At 42.0% G+C, this 15854-nt stretch overlaps 2 protein-coding genes across 5 annotated transcripts in view; both read right to left on the reverse strand.

Moving 5' to 3' along the window:
- Positions 1–1465: 1465 nt before the first annotated feature.
- On the reverse strand, positions 1466–7043 carry smarcb1a (SWI/SNF related BAF chromatin remodeling complex subunit B1a). The gene is made up of 9 exons (XM_074670287.1): positions 6916–7043; positions 5278–5389; positions 5034–5163; positions 4104–4241; positions 3771–3898; positions 3521–3687; positions 3244–3434; positions 1965–2096; positions 1466–1884 (listed from the first exon to the last, which is right to left on the reverse strand). The coding sequence occupies exons 1-9, from the start codon at positions 6997–6999 to the stop codon at positions 1845–1847; spliced, it is 1122 nt and encodes a 373-aa protein (XP_074526388.1). The 5' UTR covers positions 7000–7043; the 3' UTR covers positions 1466–1844.
- Positions 7044–9429: 2386 nt separating this feature from the next.
- LOC141791134 (ral guanine nucleotide dissociation stimulator-like) overlaps positions 9430–15854 on the reverse strand; it is a 63570-nt gene continuing 57145 nt past the window's right edge. For all 4 annotated transcript variants that reach the window (XM_074671386.1, XM_074671385.1, XM_074671384.1 and 1 more), the window contains exons 13-18: positions 15439–15534; positions 15152–15356; positions 14035–14109; positions 13664–13930; positions 13453–13567; positions 9430–13020 (exon numbers count right to left, since the gene is read on the reverse strand). In XM_074671386.1, the coding sequence (XP_074527487.1) occupies positions 12845–13020; positions 13453–13567; positions 13664–13930; positions 14035–14109; positions 15152–15356; positions 15439–15534 (934 nt within the window). In that variant the 3' untranslated portion in view covers positions 9430–12844. The remainder of the gene's footprint in view (positions 13021–13452; positions 13568–13663; positions 13931–14034; positions 14110–15151; positions 15357–15438; positions 15535–15854) is intronic.

Here is a 15854-nt window from a genome sequence, read left to right on the forward strand (position 1 = left end):
GTGCGGCTTTATGAGCTCCTCAGGAGCTGTGTGAAGTTTCATGGACGGTCGTAAAGCGGCTCTGCCAGGAATAATTGAGCTGTAACATCAGGAGAGGACAGGAAGGTTACAGGTGGGCTTTTATTTTGAAGGGTTGGCATCCTGTCAACAGGAACAGGATATTTAACATCACATAAGAAGCTCTTATTCTGAAGGACTGTGTGACTTCCTGAGCGTCTGATCAGCTGATTAACAAACAGGTGTCTGACATCAGGATGAGGGAGTAGATATAATAATAATTATTATTATTATAATTATTATTATTATTATTATTAAATATGTTCCAAAATGATCCATTTATTTTTTTCTAATTATTACTGATGTTAGCCTGATAACTTAACACAAATGAGTTTTATTTCTGGGAGTTGAAATTTTTCCAACTCATCAGTTTATAAAAAACTAAAAAGGTGAGTTTGCCCAGTCAGAGGCAGAGCACAAAATCAAGTGTCTAAGAAAAAAGAAAACAAAAAAGCCCCTCCCCAACCTTGAAAAGTTTAAAAAGTCCTACGATGTATCTGTAGGCTAACGTGACAACAAGCTAACTTTGTCAGTTTGTAGCGTAGTTTAGCAGCTGCTATATTTCTCTCTCCTCACAGCCCGGTGCTCTGAGACGTGTCTGTAACGTGTAACGTTAGTGAATCCTGGTTCTGTCCTACCAGAGCTCATCTACCAACTCCAACCTCACCAAGCAGAGCTAACGTAACCTGGCTCTTCATTTTATTGATAGACTCTCAAGTTTGAACAGACCACTGCAGAATAACTGCTGACTGTGGGTTGGAGACAACATTAGCACAAAGAGTTTAGCCCTTTTAGCTTTTAGCTTGTGCTCTATCTCTACAATCACTACAACATTAATCACAGAAATCGTTTTCAGCAGAGAAAAACACAGATCTCTCTTCTCTCTGATAAACTTCATCAAACAGCGTGGTGTTGTCATGGAGACTGAGACGTGCCGTAAATCAATTTGAGGATGGAGAAGCTAAGAAGTAGCATTTTGAAATAAACTAATAATTACTGTAGTAGCTCTTAATTTTTCCTCTTGGAAACTTTTCCCTGACTATGATGTAGCACTTGAGTGTTTTTTTCTTCTATTACCTTTTTTATTTTAACTCAGAAACAATAAGCAGAGGTTTTAAAACATCAGGAATGAAGAGGAACATACCTACCAGGGGTCTGATGACAGAGAGCTACACACAGGATGCAGTTAGAGGTGAAAACAAAATGAATATAAGATTAAGATTTTAAATGTTACATAAAGCTGCAGGATTAAAGAGGGTTTAGACTTTCTGAAATTAAAATTTACTGATACAAAACTTTGGAGACAACAAAAAACAATGATCCAGCGTCTTCAAATAACAACAATAACTCTTTGATCTCTTTCACTTTTTTTATTTTGTAAGAATTATTAAAATGTACAAAAAGACAACAAAGACAACAGAAGCATATATTATCTGAGCCTGGCGATGGCGTCTCCTCCCTCTGTGGTCGTTAAAGAGTCAGTGGTCAGAGTGAGGGAGCAGCACGTCCACGCCGAGGAGCGGGAGGGGAACACCAAGGAGGAGGAGGAGGAGGAGGAGGAGGAGGAGGAGGAGGAGGAGGAGGAGGAGGAGGTTTCTACTGAGGGAGGCCAGATTCTTCCAAACATCGTATTAACATTAATATTAAAATAAGAAACCAGGCGGCGATCGACGGGCTGAGGACCAGCTGAGGACCGGCTGAGACGAGCAGACGTCCGTCCCTCTGTGGCTGATGGTGTCATACCTCAATCAGACGAGCTCCTGCAGGGGGCGCTGCAGCTGCTGCTCCTACCAAGCCGGCGCCGTGTTGGCCAGTCGCCTCATTCGCCTGAGGAGGAAACAGACACAGAGTCAGCGGAGGGGTAAGGTGAGACTGTTTGGTGACTCTGAACCATTGCGCTGACTCACCGCGTGTTTCTGTCCTGGTCTCTGATCTTCTTCTCCATCTCTGCGTCTGTCAGCGTCTCCAGCAGGGGGCACCACTGGTCAGCGTCTCCTGTGTTCCTGATGGCGATCTCCACCGTGGGCAGCGGGTTCTCACTGCCAAACGACAACAGAGGAGTCACTCTGACGTGTTCAGACTGACCGAGGTTCCTCTCAGATCATCTGGGTTCAGTCTGACACACGGAGCTGCTCACAGCGTGACGCACAAACCTTTACACATCACCTGACAACATCATGACGCCTTCCTCAGACATTCAGCAGCTTTTCAGAGCACGAGACGACAAACACACGGATCGTGAAAAAAAAACAAACCCCTGCCTCGGCTGAGATTCATAAAACATAAAGACTCATAAACAACGGTGTTCAACCTGTGGCTCTGGACCCTCATGCAGCAAAAAATGAGTTCAGCTTCAACATCAATTATGTTTTCAATTTCAAGTATTCTTTAAAACATTCAGAATTTTTTAAAATATATTTTCAATTTTTTTTCAAATATTTGGCCATTTTTTAAATTTGTTGCCCATTTGCATTTTTTTAAATTTCAATTATTTTTTGCATTTTTCACAATCTAAAAAAATATCAATAATATCCAGAAGTTTTGCAAATTTTTCAATTTCAAAAATTTTAAACTATTTGCAAAAAAGAAAAAGAAATAGTTTTAAAAATTATTAATATCATTTTTTTTTTTACAAAATTTAAAATTTCAAAAATGGTTACAAAATACACATTTTTTTAATTTTCAAAGTTTTGTGAAATTTTTCCATTTTTTTAAATGAGAAAAATGTTAAATTTTTGAGATAAAAATTATGCAATTTTTTGCATTTTTGTTAAACCACCTTTTTGGAAATATTTAAATTTTTTTTTGGATACATTACATATGAATTTTTTTTGAAATGTCCATTTTTTTTTGAAAGTTCAGCAATTTTCTTTAATTGCAAAATATTTTGAATTTTTGCAAATTTATTAATAATAAGAACTAAAACATTACATGTACTTTTTACTTAATTCAGAAAACTTCTTGTTTAGATTATTTTTCCCTTGATTCTTTGCTTTGCGTAGAATTTTATAATCTAGTTTAACAGTGAGGATAGAGTAAAATTTGTTGCTCAGGATTGACTTTACTCCAGGTGAGCTGAGGGGAAACGTCTCCCATGAAGGTAAAGGTTTCAGACCCCTGCTCATGTTGATGTGTAGAAACCAAATCCTGGTTCGTGGATCTTTGCAGGAAAACAAGGCGGTCTACCTGAAGGCGTACGTCCTCTGGTGCCAGCTCAGCTGACCTCGGATGCTGTAGGCGATGGTCGTGACGAACTCTCCCCCCAGGCCGAGCTCGGAGCAGAGCTTCAGGGCGAACTTCTCCGGAGAGTTCTCCCGCTCGGACATGTCCCACTCGAACTGATCCACCAGAGAGATGTTCCCCACGTGGATGTTGAGCTGCAGCACACAGACGTTAGTTACAGGCTGATGAAAACACGCCTGATCCATCACGCCACCAACACGCCACCAACACGCTCCGTTACCTTTATGATGACCCTCTGGTCCGCCTGGTCCTCCAGGATGCTGTCCGTCGGGTACGACTCGATCTGCTGCCGGATGGCCGAGGCGATGGCGGGGACGAAGGCCAGAGGGTTGAGGTCCAGATCGTCACAGAGGATCTCGGCGAACATCTCAGGCGTCATCAGCTTCTCTGATGTTCAGAGGAGACGTTTTAACGTGTGAGGAAGATTCAGATACTCAGCTCAACGTCAGGAGGAGACGAAGCGTCGTTACCGTTCATGTTCCAGGTGAACGCGTCTCTGAGCTTCTGCCCCTCGATCTCCATGTCCAGGCGGATCGGGACCAGGACCTCAGACTGGGAGGCGTTTTCATGGATCACAGCTGGATCGTGGTCGTCAAAGCTGAGCAGGAAAAACACAGGAAATAAAATATATCTCTGAATGCTGAGATAAAAACCACAGAGGAAGTGTTTATTTATCACCAACAGCCTCATGTTTCTACGTTTCTCTAAAGATGAAAATGAAACTGGTTCAGAGCTGTCCTGGATCTCAGTCTCTCGTCCTCTGAACAGGTGATGTGTTGAACATGAAGGAGGTGAGATCTTACCACAGAGGGAAGGTCCTCTTCTTGTCGCGGCCCAGCCGGCTGCGGTTGATGGTGGTGGAACACGGCACGGCGTCCAGGTGGTGAGAGCTGTTGGGCAGCGTGGGAACCCACTGACTGTTCCTCTTCGCCTTCTGTTCCCTGAGGACGAAGACGAACAGACGAAGGACGAAGTCAACAAAAACACTTCAGGAGGAAGCGCTGGATGGTGGTTTGATCAGAGGACGAGTGGAAAATATCAACCTTCACACAACTCTGGGTAAACACACGGAGCTTCTTCAGAGCCCGGACTCTGAGTCCACCTCACAGCTTCACCACTTCTTCTTCTTCTTCTTCTATTAAACGCCTTCCTAACATCCAGACTGGACTGTTACAGCACCTTTACAGCCGTCTCTACTGACCGACAAAAACTACAAGATCCACAAACTCAGCTGCTCCCACTCCAGAGCTCAACACCGAGTCAAGAAGAGAAGTGTGCCGACAGAAACAGAAATAAGGGGGTCACAGGACTCAAAGACACATCATTGGACTTTGGTTTTTACTGATACACCAGAGCACGCGTTGACGAGCTCTTCCCATACACACCATCAATTAAATATGCTATCCTTACACACAAAAGCACCAATAAAAAATAAAAAATATATTTTTTAAGAGATGAGAGAGGTATAAAATCTTTATTTCAATCAGACTAAAATAGTCCTGAGTGTTTACGTGATAAAGTATCACTTACTAAGGTTTATTTATGAGGATGGAGGATGAACTTAAAGATTCAGAAATGAGGGTAATCACTCTTCTTCTTGACTGAACTCTCTCTTCATGTTAAAAATCAAGCCTAACATCATCAACATCTACCGGCTCTTTTCATATTCACGTTGACTCATCCTGACCGTAGCAGACAGCGGTCTGTGTCAGAGGTGAGCACTGAGGATCTACCTGAGGTAGGCGGGCGGCTCGGTGCTGATGGACACGGCTTTGTACTTCTCATCGTTTCCTTCCAGGATCTCCTCGACCTCCGAGGCCTTCAGCAGAGTCACGCTGGTGGCCAGCTGAGTGTAACCGTGGTCTACAGAGAGGAAGCAGGAATTACTCCACGACTCTGAACGTTTCACTGACAGCACAGCAGATTTTACCGTCCTGATGCTCTTAAAGATGTAGTAACGATGATACAGATACTGACCGTGTGACGACTCCACGATCTTCTTCCTCTCCTCCACCGACGCCAGTTTCCTCCATAGTGACGGGTATCTTTTATACAGAGAGCCTCTGAACATACGGAGGTAGTTTCCCACCTGTACACACGCAGACAGAGACAGAAGAGTTAGCACATTAAGTTTTTTTTCTTTGTTTTCCTCCTTGTTCTAGTGCTCTGTGTCATTTTCCTTCGTAATAACTAAATTTGTCCAAGATGTTTGCTTGGTTTTTGTGTCTTGTTGGTGGTTTTGTAAAACATTATGTCTCTGTATTCATACGGTGATATGTATTCTTGTTTGTTCAATGCCTGTTTTCTTTAAATTTCGATAAAGGTTTAACGTTCCCTTTTTTTTTTTTTTTTTAACATTCTTTTTTATTGAATTTTTGGCACAAAGTTTCCAGAAATTTACCATTTGTTACAATGAATGCGAGCATTTCCGCACTGGAAAATCATAACATTATGAAGAATAAAGGTATGCGTATTTACAAACGTATATAATCATAGACATAAACACGTATAACCCCCCTCCCCCCAAAAGGCCATATCTGCATAAAGTTTTTCAAAATATAAGAAAAAAAGAAAAAAAAAAAACAGACAGAAAATAATTTAATAAAATATTTAAAATATTTAGAAAAAAGGAAAAGAAAATAATAAGCTATACACACATACATACACATACAAAGTAATAGTAATAACAATAATAACTAGAAAATAAATTAATAATAAAATGCCATTATAAGAATTCGAAGAGTTAAGTGAAACAATTACAGTTAAAATAAATAAATAAACAAAAAATAAAATATATAATAATAATAATTATAATGATAATTAAAAATAATAATTTAAATAAAAATAATGTAAATGATAAAGGCTTTACTTTCTGCTGCAAAATACAGATTATGGTCCTTCTGCATTGTATGTATGGTGACACATTGTCAATAATTCGTGTTAAATCAGGTTCCTTTGACCACTGCATCAGAAATATTAGTGTTTCCATACATATTACTTTATAAGACACATATCACAAACAATAAGTGCCTAATAGAGTCACAGAGCTGAAGTAGGAACATCTCAGAGTCTCACTGAGCTGCAGTTTCTGCTCATAGCTGCAGGAACATTGTTGCTACCTCAGAGCCGGTTTATTCAGTATTAATACAGCTAATACAATGAAAACACAAATGTATATGATATAATGAAACTCAGAAACACCTTAAATTTCTTAACTTCAGCAGATTTGAGCCTAACAGCTTTAAAAATGTAAATTTGTTGTAGAATAACTGAATGTTAGGAAGCTTTAGCATAATTAGCGCTGATAAAAACACGGTCAGCTAACTGTTTAATGTGAGCTTTATAACAAACCGAACAGGTTTATATTAAAAAATATAATATTTTAAAATTTATCACACCAAAAAATAAAACAATAAAGACAAATATGCCTTTTAATCTGGATTATTCTCAGATTATTCAACAATAAACCGACAACAAATGAATGAGTCAGACTGAGCCATCCTCCCCCTCTGTTAGCATCGTTAGCTCGCTGCTAGCTGTCATAATAAAGCGGAATTTTCTGGAAGCTCTGCTGGTTTTAAATGTTAATGTTGGTGAGATTAGTGAAGCACTGACCTCCGATCCGATCATGTAGAAGTCTCCATCCTCCTCGAGCTGAAATTTAACCGGTTTCTGACCAAACGTTTTACTCAGCGCCATACTGACATGAACAGAGCTCTGCGAGACTGCGCAGGCGCGAGCAGCAGGAGATGACGTCAGACTAGACCGTTTAACAAAGCCGTTTAATCGTTTTTTTTTTTTTTAAATCAAACTTAGAAATAAATATTCAAAAGATATAAACGTAAGAAATGATCCTGTTTGACAAATGATTATTTATTTATTATCTTTTTTTATTTCTATTTATTTTTTATTTAAAGGGGCAGTGCATATTGATGAACATTTCAGCACAGCATTCCTCTTAACAGGGCAGAGTCAGCCATAAGGCTTTTTTATCTGTAGTCCCAGTGCAGAGTTTATAATGATACAGATAAAAACAAAACAGCTGGATAGCATAAAAATAAACACAATGAGCTGAAATACTGTCTCAGATATTTAAAAAAAAGTGTAAAAAAGCACTTTGGGTGCTATTTAGTAAGACACAATAATACTTTACAGTAATACTCCTGGATTTGTAGTGCACCAGAGGTTGCCTCCATTGATTTAAACGTTTTTAAAACCAAAACCAGCTGTTGAGCTTTTAACTGAGTGTTACTGTCATATCACTTTAAATTAAAGTTTAAATTCCAATTCACCTAAAGGTAACACAATTTATAATCTGTTACAGCTACATATGTATCTATTTGTCATTTGTTTAGTTGTGGTTGAAGTATTTTTTATTCTGTCCGTCTGATTTAAAAAGAACGTATGGAGCGTGATGTGACTTTGAATTTTCTCTGAACATTATCAGCATAATTTTATAATAAAATTAAAGAAAAGTTGGTCAGCGTGGGCAAAATAATCTGTCTTTATAAATAAATCAGGGGTTTAACTGGTTTTTGCACAATAACTATTGAACAATAGTTATTTACTCCTGTTTTATCAGCTTTTAATACCTTTATTTTGATTTTTAACCCATCATCTCATTCTTTCCTGTTAAAATCTTTTAGTATTTTATTTTCATATCTATTTATTTAAATTAATTTGTTTTAGTTTCTTATTTTAGATTTTTTTAACATTATTCTACTGTCAGTGTTTTAATGAGATTTGGTTGATTGGTAAATTCAGATTTCTGTATGAATTTATTTTGCCTGGACAACATGTATGAACAATTAAACTCCTCTATAACAATAATGGTTTAATACATTTTTATGAAATTATTATGCAGTGAAAAATAATAAATATATATTTACATCCAAAAAAAAAACAGTTAATTTAAGTTAGTTTAGGAAAAACAGACCCAAAGCGTCGTCTCACTTTTATAAACTTAATGTTTATTCATATATACATGAATATATTAATCTATAACCAAGAAAGGAGAGAATGTACAATGCAAAACAAAATCTTTATATACAAATCAATAAATAAACAGAGACAGAACGGAGGACAGATTTATTCTACATGTTTGTGTTTGAAGGGAGAAAGAAACTAAAAACTGCAGTTAGAAAAAAAAATAACCAGATTTTTTTTGTTTTTAATGAAAAATGGCACCGAGCACAGATCAGGGGAAAGAAAATAAAAAAGTTAACTTTAAAACACACACACCACGCCAGCTGGTTTCCAGTTTTTTTTTCTTGGTGTAAACGCAGCTTTTTTGTTCAAACTCGCACAGAATCAGGTCAAATCACAAAAAACGAACGTCATGTCAACACGGGGCTACGACGACACACAAACCGGTCCAACATCGACCTCATCAACATCAGATCCTAAAGTTCATCTCAGCGCGCGACCCAGGTCCTCAGAGCACGGAGAGAGGAGGGACGGAGCCGCTGCAGGGACCCTGAACGCAACACCGCCAACACAGAGCTCTGACTGGAGCTGAGGCTGCGTTCAAGGGACGCTGGGAAAACTGAAACACTGTCAAAGTGCTAAAATGAAGCCTTTTTGCATGTTTTGGACACAGAAATGTTTGTTTTTTTTTTTTTTTTACCACAGAAAAGCTGATTTTAAGATGGTTTCATGCCTGAAAATCAAGAAAATATCTGAAAAGTTTTGTGCAAATTATTTATGGTCCATGTGGGGATGTTTACAGTCACACGCATCAGTTTTAACTCATTAAGTTTGAAAAACCTGAAAAGAAAAGAAGTTCAAAATGTCAGCAAACTGTTGCATATTCTTTAATCTTATTTTGTTCCTTGAACGCAGCACAGGTTTGGAGTTTGAGTGTATCTGCAGCAGCTCCGTCGAACGTTTAGCTTCAAGTTTTTCTTCTCCACAGGGGATGGGGTCCAGACATCGTAGTGTTCTCACCCTTTTTTTGTTTTCCAGAAAAATGCGACGACAGTAAACATACAGAGTGGATTATTTTCACGGTGAAAGGCAGAGGACTCGTCTGTAACCTTCTCTTTCTGTCTGCGTTGGTTTTTGGCACATGAAGGGTCGGCCGGCTTCCTTCGCTGCTCGCCATCACGAGGAGTGTGTGTGTGTGTGGGGGGGGGGTGTTAGCTATGACACCAGGAAGAGGGAACTCATCGTTACTATCGTTATTATCGTTATTATCGTTATTATCGACTGTAAGCTCACAGTGCTCGACGTTACGCACCAATCCACAGGCAGAGTGAAGGGGTCGAAGGTCACAGTGTTCAACAGCGAAGGATTTCACAACAACATCCACGGCGGCCGGGCGGCGGCGGCCTCCTGGCGCTCATCGACATATTGCTTTCGCAGTATTTGATCTTTTGGAGGAGGGGGGGGGGGCGTTTTGTTCGGTTTAGGGATGGGAGAAAAAGTTCATGCAGGAGGAAAAAAAGAGAAAAGGCAACGCATGGCAGTGCAGTCCAGGTCGGTTACGTGTTTCTGACGTGTTCACGTGAGAGTCCAGGAAAAACCAACCAGTCTCATCCACAGAGAGCTCTGAGTGACACACTTTCCCTTAGTTTGGGGTTTCCTACATTTCCCAGGATGCAATGCAAAGGCTGCAAAAGAAAAGACCTGAGAGGTTAATGGAGTGTCCGTACATTTATATCAGTTTCTCCAAACCTCGACTAATATCATGAAAACAACGTTCGTTATGAGTCATCTTCAAGATTTTAAAATCAATTCTCCTGATTTCATCAAATCAAATCTGATTTTTTTATCTTGATTTAATGAAGAAGACTAAACACCTGAGTTAAAAAAAAATTAACTTGTTATTTCTGAAAAAAATAGATTTGTTACCTAGAGAAAACAAATTCAGCTCAAGAAAACAGCCACAAATTTATCCATTACGAGGGGATGGCCACTCTGGGCTCCCGTACAAAGCAAATCAGAGAGTTTAAATATTTTTTTCTTACATTTGCTTGTCTAATATCACAAATTTAAAGAGTTAGGGTCTCTGTCTAATATGAACTTAATCAGTTACAGAAATTTGATAAATTATTTGTAGGAGTGCATGGCCACGTTGGGCTTCCGTACAAAGCAAATCAGAGCGTTTAAATTGTTTTTACTTGTCTTTTGCTTGTTTAATATCACAAATTCAAGTTTCAGGGCCTTTGTCCAACATGAAATTCATCAGTTATAAAAATTCAAGAAACTGGATGACTAATTTAAGGGAGTGCATGGCCACTTTGGGCTTCCGTAAAAGCAAATCAAAGCGTTTGAATTGTCTTACTTAATTTTTTTTGCCTGATGCCACAAATTCAAAGTGTTAGGGTCTCTGTCCAACATGAAACTTATCAGTTAAAGAAAGATTAGAAACTGGATGAACAACTTAAAGTAAGGCATGGCCACTTTGGGCTTCCATACAAAGCAAATCAGAGAGTTTAAATTGTCTTTTTTTACATTTGCATGTCCAATAGCTTAAATTCAAAGAGTTAGGGTCTTTGTCTGATATAAAATTAATCAGTTATAGAAAATCGATAAATTATTTGTATGAGTGCATGGCCGCTTAAGGCTTCCATACAAAGCAAATCAAAGCGTTTGAATTGCCTTCCTTAATTTTATATTTTGTCTGATATCACAAATTTAAAGTGTAAGGCTCTCTGTCCAACCTGAAATCTATCAGTTAAAGAAATTCAAGAAACTGGATGAGTAACTTTAAGGAAGGCATGGCCACTTTGGGCTTCCGTAGAAATGAGTCACAGAGCTGGATTGATTAGTTCAGATGGATTCTTGGTCTCGTTGCCTTTTCATGATCATAAATTCAAAGTGTTAAAGCCTGTGTTCACAAACAAAGCATCAAATCCAGGAGAAAAACAACCTTTAGAGTGATTCACATCGAGGGGAATGAAATAAAAAAGCTCCCAAACAAACAGAAAGTGTCTCAGGTCGAGTTTTTCCTCTAAACAAACAGATCAGGGTCAGAGAAACGAGGAGAGTTTGGCAGCATCACCGTCGTTCATCGCGGAGAGGAAAGACTCAGCTGTCAGCGCTAAACCGACCGAACCGTGGAGGGAAAACGTCCTGCAGGTAAATCAGAAACACACACACACACACACACACACACACACACACCTGTCATGGCACATTCAGAAGAAGTGATGGACATGAAGACGGCGCCGCGTGGGAGGAGCTACGACACCGACTCCGTCTCTTTAACCTCAGGTCGGAGTTAAACGTCAGTTTGCTGTGGCAGAAAATCAGAGGTGGAGCGAGCGTTTCTTTAATGTTTAAAACTTATTTTAGTTCATTATTTATTTTTTAACACTCAGAGACGTGTTCATGTCGTTTGAAACGATAAATCTGAAACTTTTAGATGTTTTTTTAATCCTGAATTTTCCTGCACAGCAAACCCGACATCAGACGTCTCCCCCTGCAGGTGAACCGAGCCGTTGGTGTCGCCCCCCGACGCGGCGGCCGACAGTGGAGCTGAGCGTTGAAGTGCGGCGGGAAACGACATCTTCAGAGGAATAATCAGCAGCACCATCAGAGCAGAGAGATGCAGAAACAACAGAGACAAATAAAAAAGAGAAGTGACCAGCCTCTGAACAAAACTCTGACCAACGTCTCAGAGCACGCACCGCACGGGCGGCGAGGACATATTTACACTCAGTTCATTTCAGCTCGCCTCTCCTCTGCGCCGTCGGCGTGCAGCGGCCTCCGTTTAGAAAAGAAATCAGTGGCGTGTGATTCATGGCTGTTCCCACAAAGTCCCCACCATCCTTCCTTCCTTCCTTTCCTTCCTTCCTTCTTTCCTCCCCTCCTCTTTTGTTCCCTGGCAGAAAGAGTTTCCTCCACGCCAGCATCGCTGCTGTTCAGACGCTGGTCGAGGCCCCGGCGTCCGACGGCGACGCGGTGAAGGCGGCGGTCGCTCACGACTGAAGTTCCCTGAAAGTTAGAAACACATTCGAAACACCCAGCTGTGTGTGTGTGTGTGTGTGTGTGTGTGTGTGTGTGTGTGTGTGTGTGTGTGTGTGTGTGTGTGTGTTCACACGCTGTGGCTTCGTGCAGTTCGTCTATGTACACTCCGGGCCAGCAGGGGGCGTGTGTGAGGGCAGAGGAGGGAGTTCTCAGGGTGGGTTAAAGGTGCAGAGCGCTGACGGCGGCGTTTGGACGTAAACACGTGTAAATCCAGAAATGAAACCAGTCCTCGCCACACACACACACACACACACACACACACACACACACACACACACACACACACACACACACACACACACACACACACACACGCCTTAGACGGCGAGGTCTGAGCTGAAACGTGTCCCTCGTGGTCCTGACCCTGCAGCCTCACAGAAACCCTCTAAGTGCTAAGGTGCTCCTCTGGGTCCTGGTCCTCCAGAGACCGGTTTGGTCCTTCTCTGGTTTCTGAAAGTCCAAAGTGAAACTCAGAGGACTCCGGGTCCTGAACTCAAGCGTCTCCCCTGAGGACTGGAGACCCTCAGAGGGGGTTTTGGGGGGCGGAGGGGAGGCAGGAAGGAGTCCCTCCTCAGAAAATCCCTTTGGCGATCTTCAGTCCCTTCTGCTTCATGCGGGGCAGCGTGGAGCTCGCCACGGTCTTGGCCCGCACCGGCCGGGTCGGGCCGCGCTTCTTCAGCACGAAGTCGTAGTTGGCAGTGGAGTTCATGGCGTAGAAAACGTTGGCGTTGTCCGGGATCCGGAGCTCTGAGGAGGACAGGGATTAGACAAGGTGAGGAGGAAACCCCAGGGGCTGGGATTAGGATTATTCTGGATAATCTGAGGAAAAGCTGAAAAAACTGACAGATTAAATCAGACTGAGGGATTATAATCTGAGGACAAACTGACAGATTAAATCAAACTGAGGGATGATAATCTGAGGACAAACTGACAGATTAAATCAGACTGAGGGATTATAATCTGAGGACAAACTGACAGATTAAATCAGACTGAGGGATTATAATCTGAGGACAAACTGACAGATTAAATCAGACTGAGGGATTATAATCTGAGGACAAACTGACAGATTAAATCAGACTGAGGGATTATAATCTGAGGACAAACTGACAGATTAAATCAGACTGAGGGATTATAATCTGAGGACAAACTGACGGATTAAATCAGACTGAGGGATCTCACCTTTGTCCTCAGAGATTTTCTGCATCAGCTCGTACTCCTCGCTCTTCTCCCGCTCCAGGTTGTGTTTGATCATGGCCTTCCTGATGACGGCCGGGGTCTTGTCCTGACTCGTCACCTGCAGCAGACGACACGCAGCGTTAAATCTAAAAACTCGTCAAACTTCAGGCGTTTTTCTCTGGACGTGAACCTGCGAGCGGATCCACCCACTGACCAGGATGCTCTTGTACATGTTCCCGTTCTCCACGTCCAGGCTGACCCGGATGATGCAGCAGTCGTCCACCTGCTGGTTGTAGAGCGGCAGAGACAGAGTCGAGTAGTTTGACACCGCCGACACCGAGCGCTTGTGAGAGCGGGACGCCGACAGCGGCGTGGACGAGGAGACAGAGGAGGAGGAGGCGGAGCTGGATCCTGAGGCCGAGCCGGAGCTGGAGCCCGTCCCCGAGGTGTCGAGAGACGACAGAGACGTGCACTCCCAGAACTGAAGGGGGCGACAGAGAGCAGAGACAGAGGGAGAAACGTGAGGAAGAGGAAGAGGAAGAGGAGGAGACTTTAAACTGAAAACAGGAAGTTAAAGTTTCTCACCGTTGACGTCGTATCTGCAGCCGGAGCCTCTCTGCCCAACGCGGAGACGGAGAGTTTGACAGAAGGAGTCGACGTCTGACAGAGACACAGAGACACAGGTGAGCTTAAAGACGGAGCGTCTGATTGGCTGAGAGGAAGTGATGTCAGCAGCAGACAGGAAGAAAGAAGCTGAAGCTATGACCACAGAGGTTTGACTGTTTTCAAAACGACTCAGTGATTTAAAGTTGGAGCTGTTTCCCTGCTGAGACGATGTGACTGAGTTTCTGAAACATTACAGAAGATTTAGTTTCACTGTCTAAAAATGTTTTGTTTTCCTCTTTTTCAGTAATAAACTGAAGAAAAACAAAAAGCTTTAGAAACTTCTCACTATGGGAAAAATCTATGTTCATTAATGAAAATTCTCTGGAAAAAAAAACTCACTTGATGTTTTTTTTCATATTTCACAGGGAATTCAAACAATACATTTAATCAATTCAGCTCTCTGAAAAAAAGCAATCAAAACTAAAACAGTTTGTATTTCATGCTTTTTTTAATCTTTCATTTTTCCTAGAGTTTGTGTAAATGTTGAAAACAAGTTTGTTTCTTAACTTTTAATCGTACATGGTGAGTCGTTTCTCTACCAATGATTAATAAAATAATTAAAAACAAAATAAAATATTTAAAAAGTTTAAAGTAAAAACACCCTGTTGTAAATGTGAGGTTTTGGTTTACGTGTTTAAAGTAACGTTAGCCGACAGGTGAGGGCGCCACTGAGAGTGACAAACAGGAAATGCTCCAGCTCTAGACCAGACCGTCTCAGTTCAGTTCGGCCTTGAGGTCTACGTGGGCTACAAAGACCAGGTCCTTTTAAGGCTGCAGACCCCGGACTGTGACACAGCTAATTCATTTTTTTTCATTATGCTGATGTTGAAGTGGACTGCAGCGCCACCTTCTGGCCTGGAGTCTCTCACACTGTGGTGAAGACCTGACTCTGAACAAGACGACTGGAGATCAGGTCTTTGTGACTCAGGTTATCTGGGGTCGTAGATTTTCAGTCGTTTAAGGTCAAACATCAACGATAAGAAAAAAAAAAGGGGCGGGGTTTTCATGGAGTCACATGACCCGCTCCTGTCCCCACCTTCCTCTCGTGTCCCTCCGGGGAGTCGGACAGGAAGCTGGCGTTGACGTCCTCCAGGTCTGAGCCGCTGGAGCTGACGGAGGTGACGCTGAGGGCGTCCCCGCTGTCCCCCCCGCCGCCTTGGTACGGCCTGTAGTGCGAGTGGTCGAAGGACTTGGAGTGGGAGCTGGAGGCGCTGCTGCAGCCGGCCTCCGTCAGCTGACGGCTGAAACGAGACACGGACGTTAGAGACAAACCACGACAACGTTTCAGCCACTCGTCAAAGTTTCTGTTTCCACGTCACTCACTCGCTCCAGCGCTTCATGATGCCGCCGTTCTTCTTCGCTCGCAGCGTGTTGCTCGCCGACTCGGACAGCGGCTCGATCTCACACGACAGGTTGTAGCTGCGGGAGAAACACGGCGTCAGGGCGTTAAAAATAACAGGAAGTGACAGGATGACTCATTTTATTCACGCCGCTCTGACGGCTCAGCGCTCAAAACTCCCACACTGAGGGGTCAGTAAACACAACACGACTCTGAGCAACAGGGTCAGGACAGAGGCCACAAAACCTGAGGGTCCAGACTTTCCCCTTAAAGTCCCTGCTTCAAAACAAACCGTCCAAACCCAGAGAAAGGCCGTTACACCCTCTGTTTCTGATCAAATCTGACGAATTAGGTGATAAAAGCATCAAATTTCTACCTCTTTGTTTTTAACCTGTTCCTC

The sequence above is a fragment of the Halichoeres trimaculatus genome, unplaced genomic scaffold, assembly GCF_033239565.1.
Source record: "Halichoeres trimaculatus isolate MK-OKI-2021-1 unplaced genomic scaffold, fHalTri1.1 fHalTri1_scaffold_5, whole genome shotgun sequence".
Lineage (NCBI taxonomy): Eukaryota > Metazoa > Chordata > Actinopteri > Labriformes > Labridae > Halichoeres > Halichoeres trimaculatus.

Coding starts and splice junctions, on each gene's coding strand:
- smarcb1a (XM_074670287.1), bottom strand. CDS start 6,999: ATGGCGCTGAGTAAAACGTTTGGTCAGAAACCGGTTAAATTTCAGCTC. Junction 5,164..5,277: donor GATCGTGGAGTCGTCACACG/GTCAGTATCTGT, acceptor TCCTCTCTGTAG/ACCACGGTTACACTCAGCTG. Junction 4,242..5,033: donor GAGCCGCCCGCCTACCTCAG/GTAGATCCTCAG, acceptor CTTCGTCCTCAG/GGAACAGAAGGCGAAGAGGA.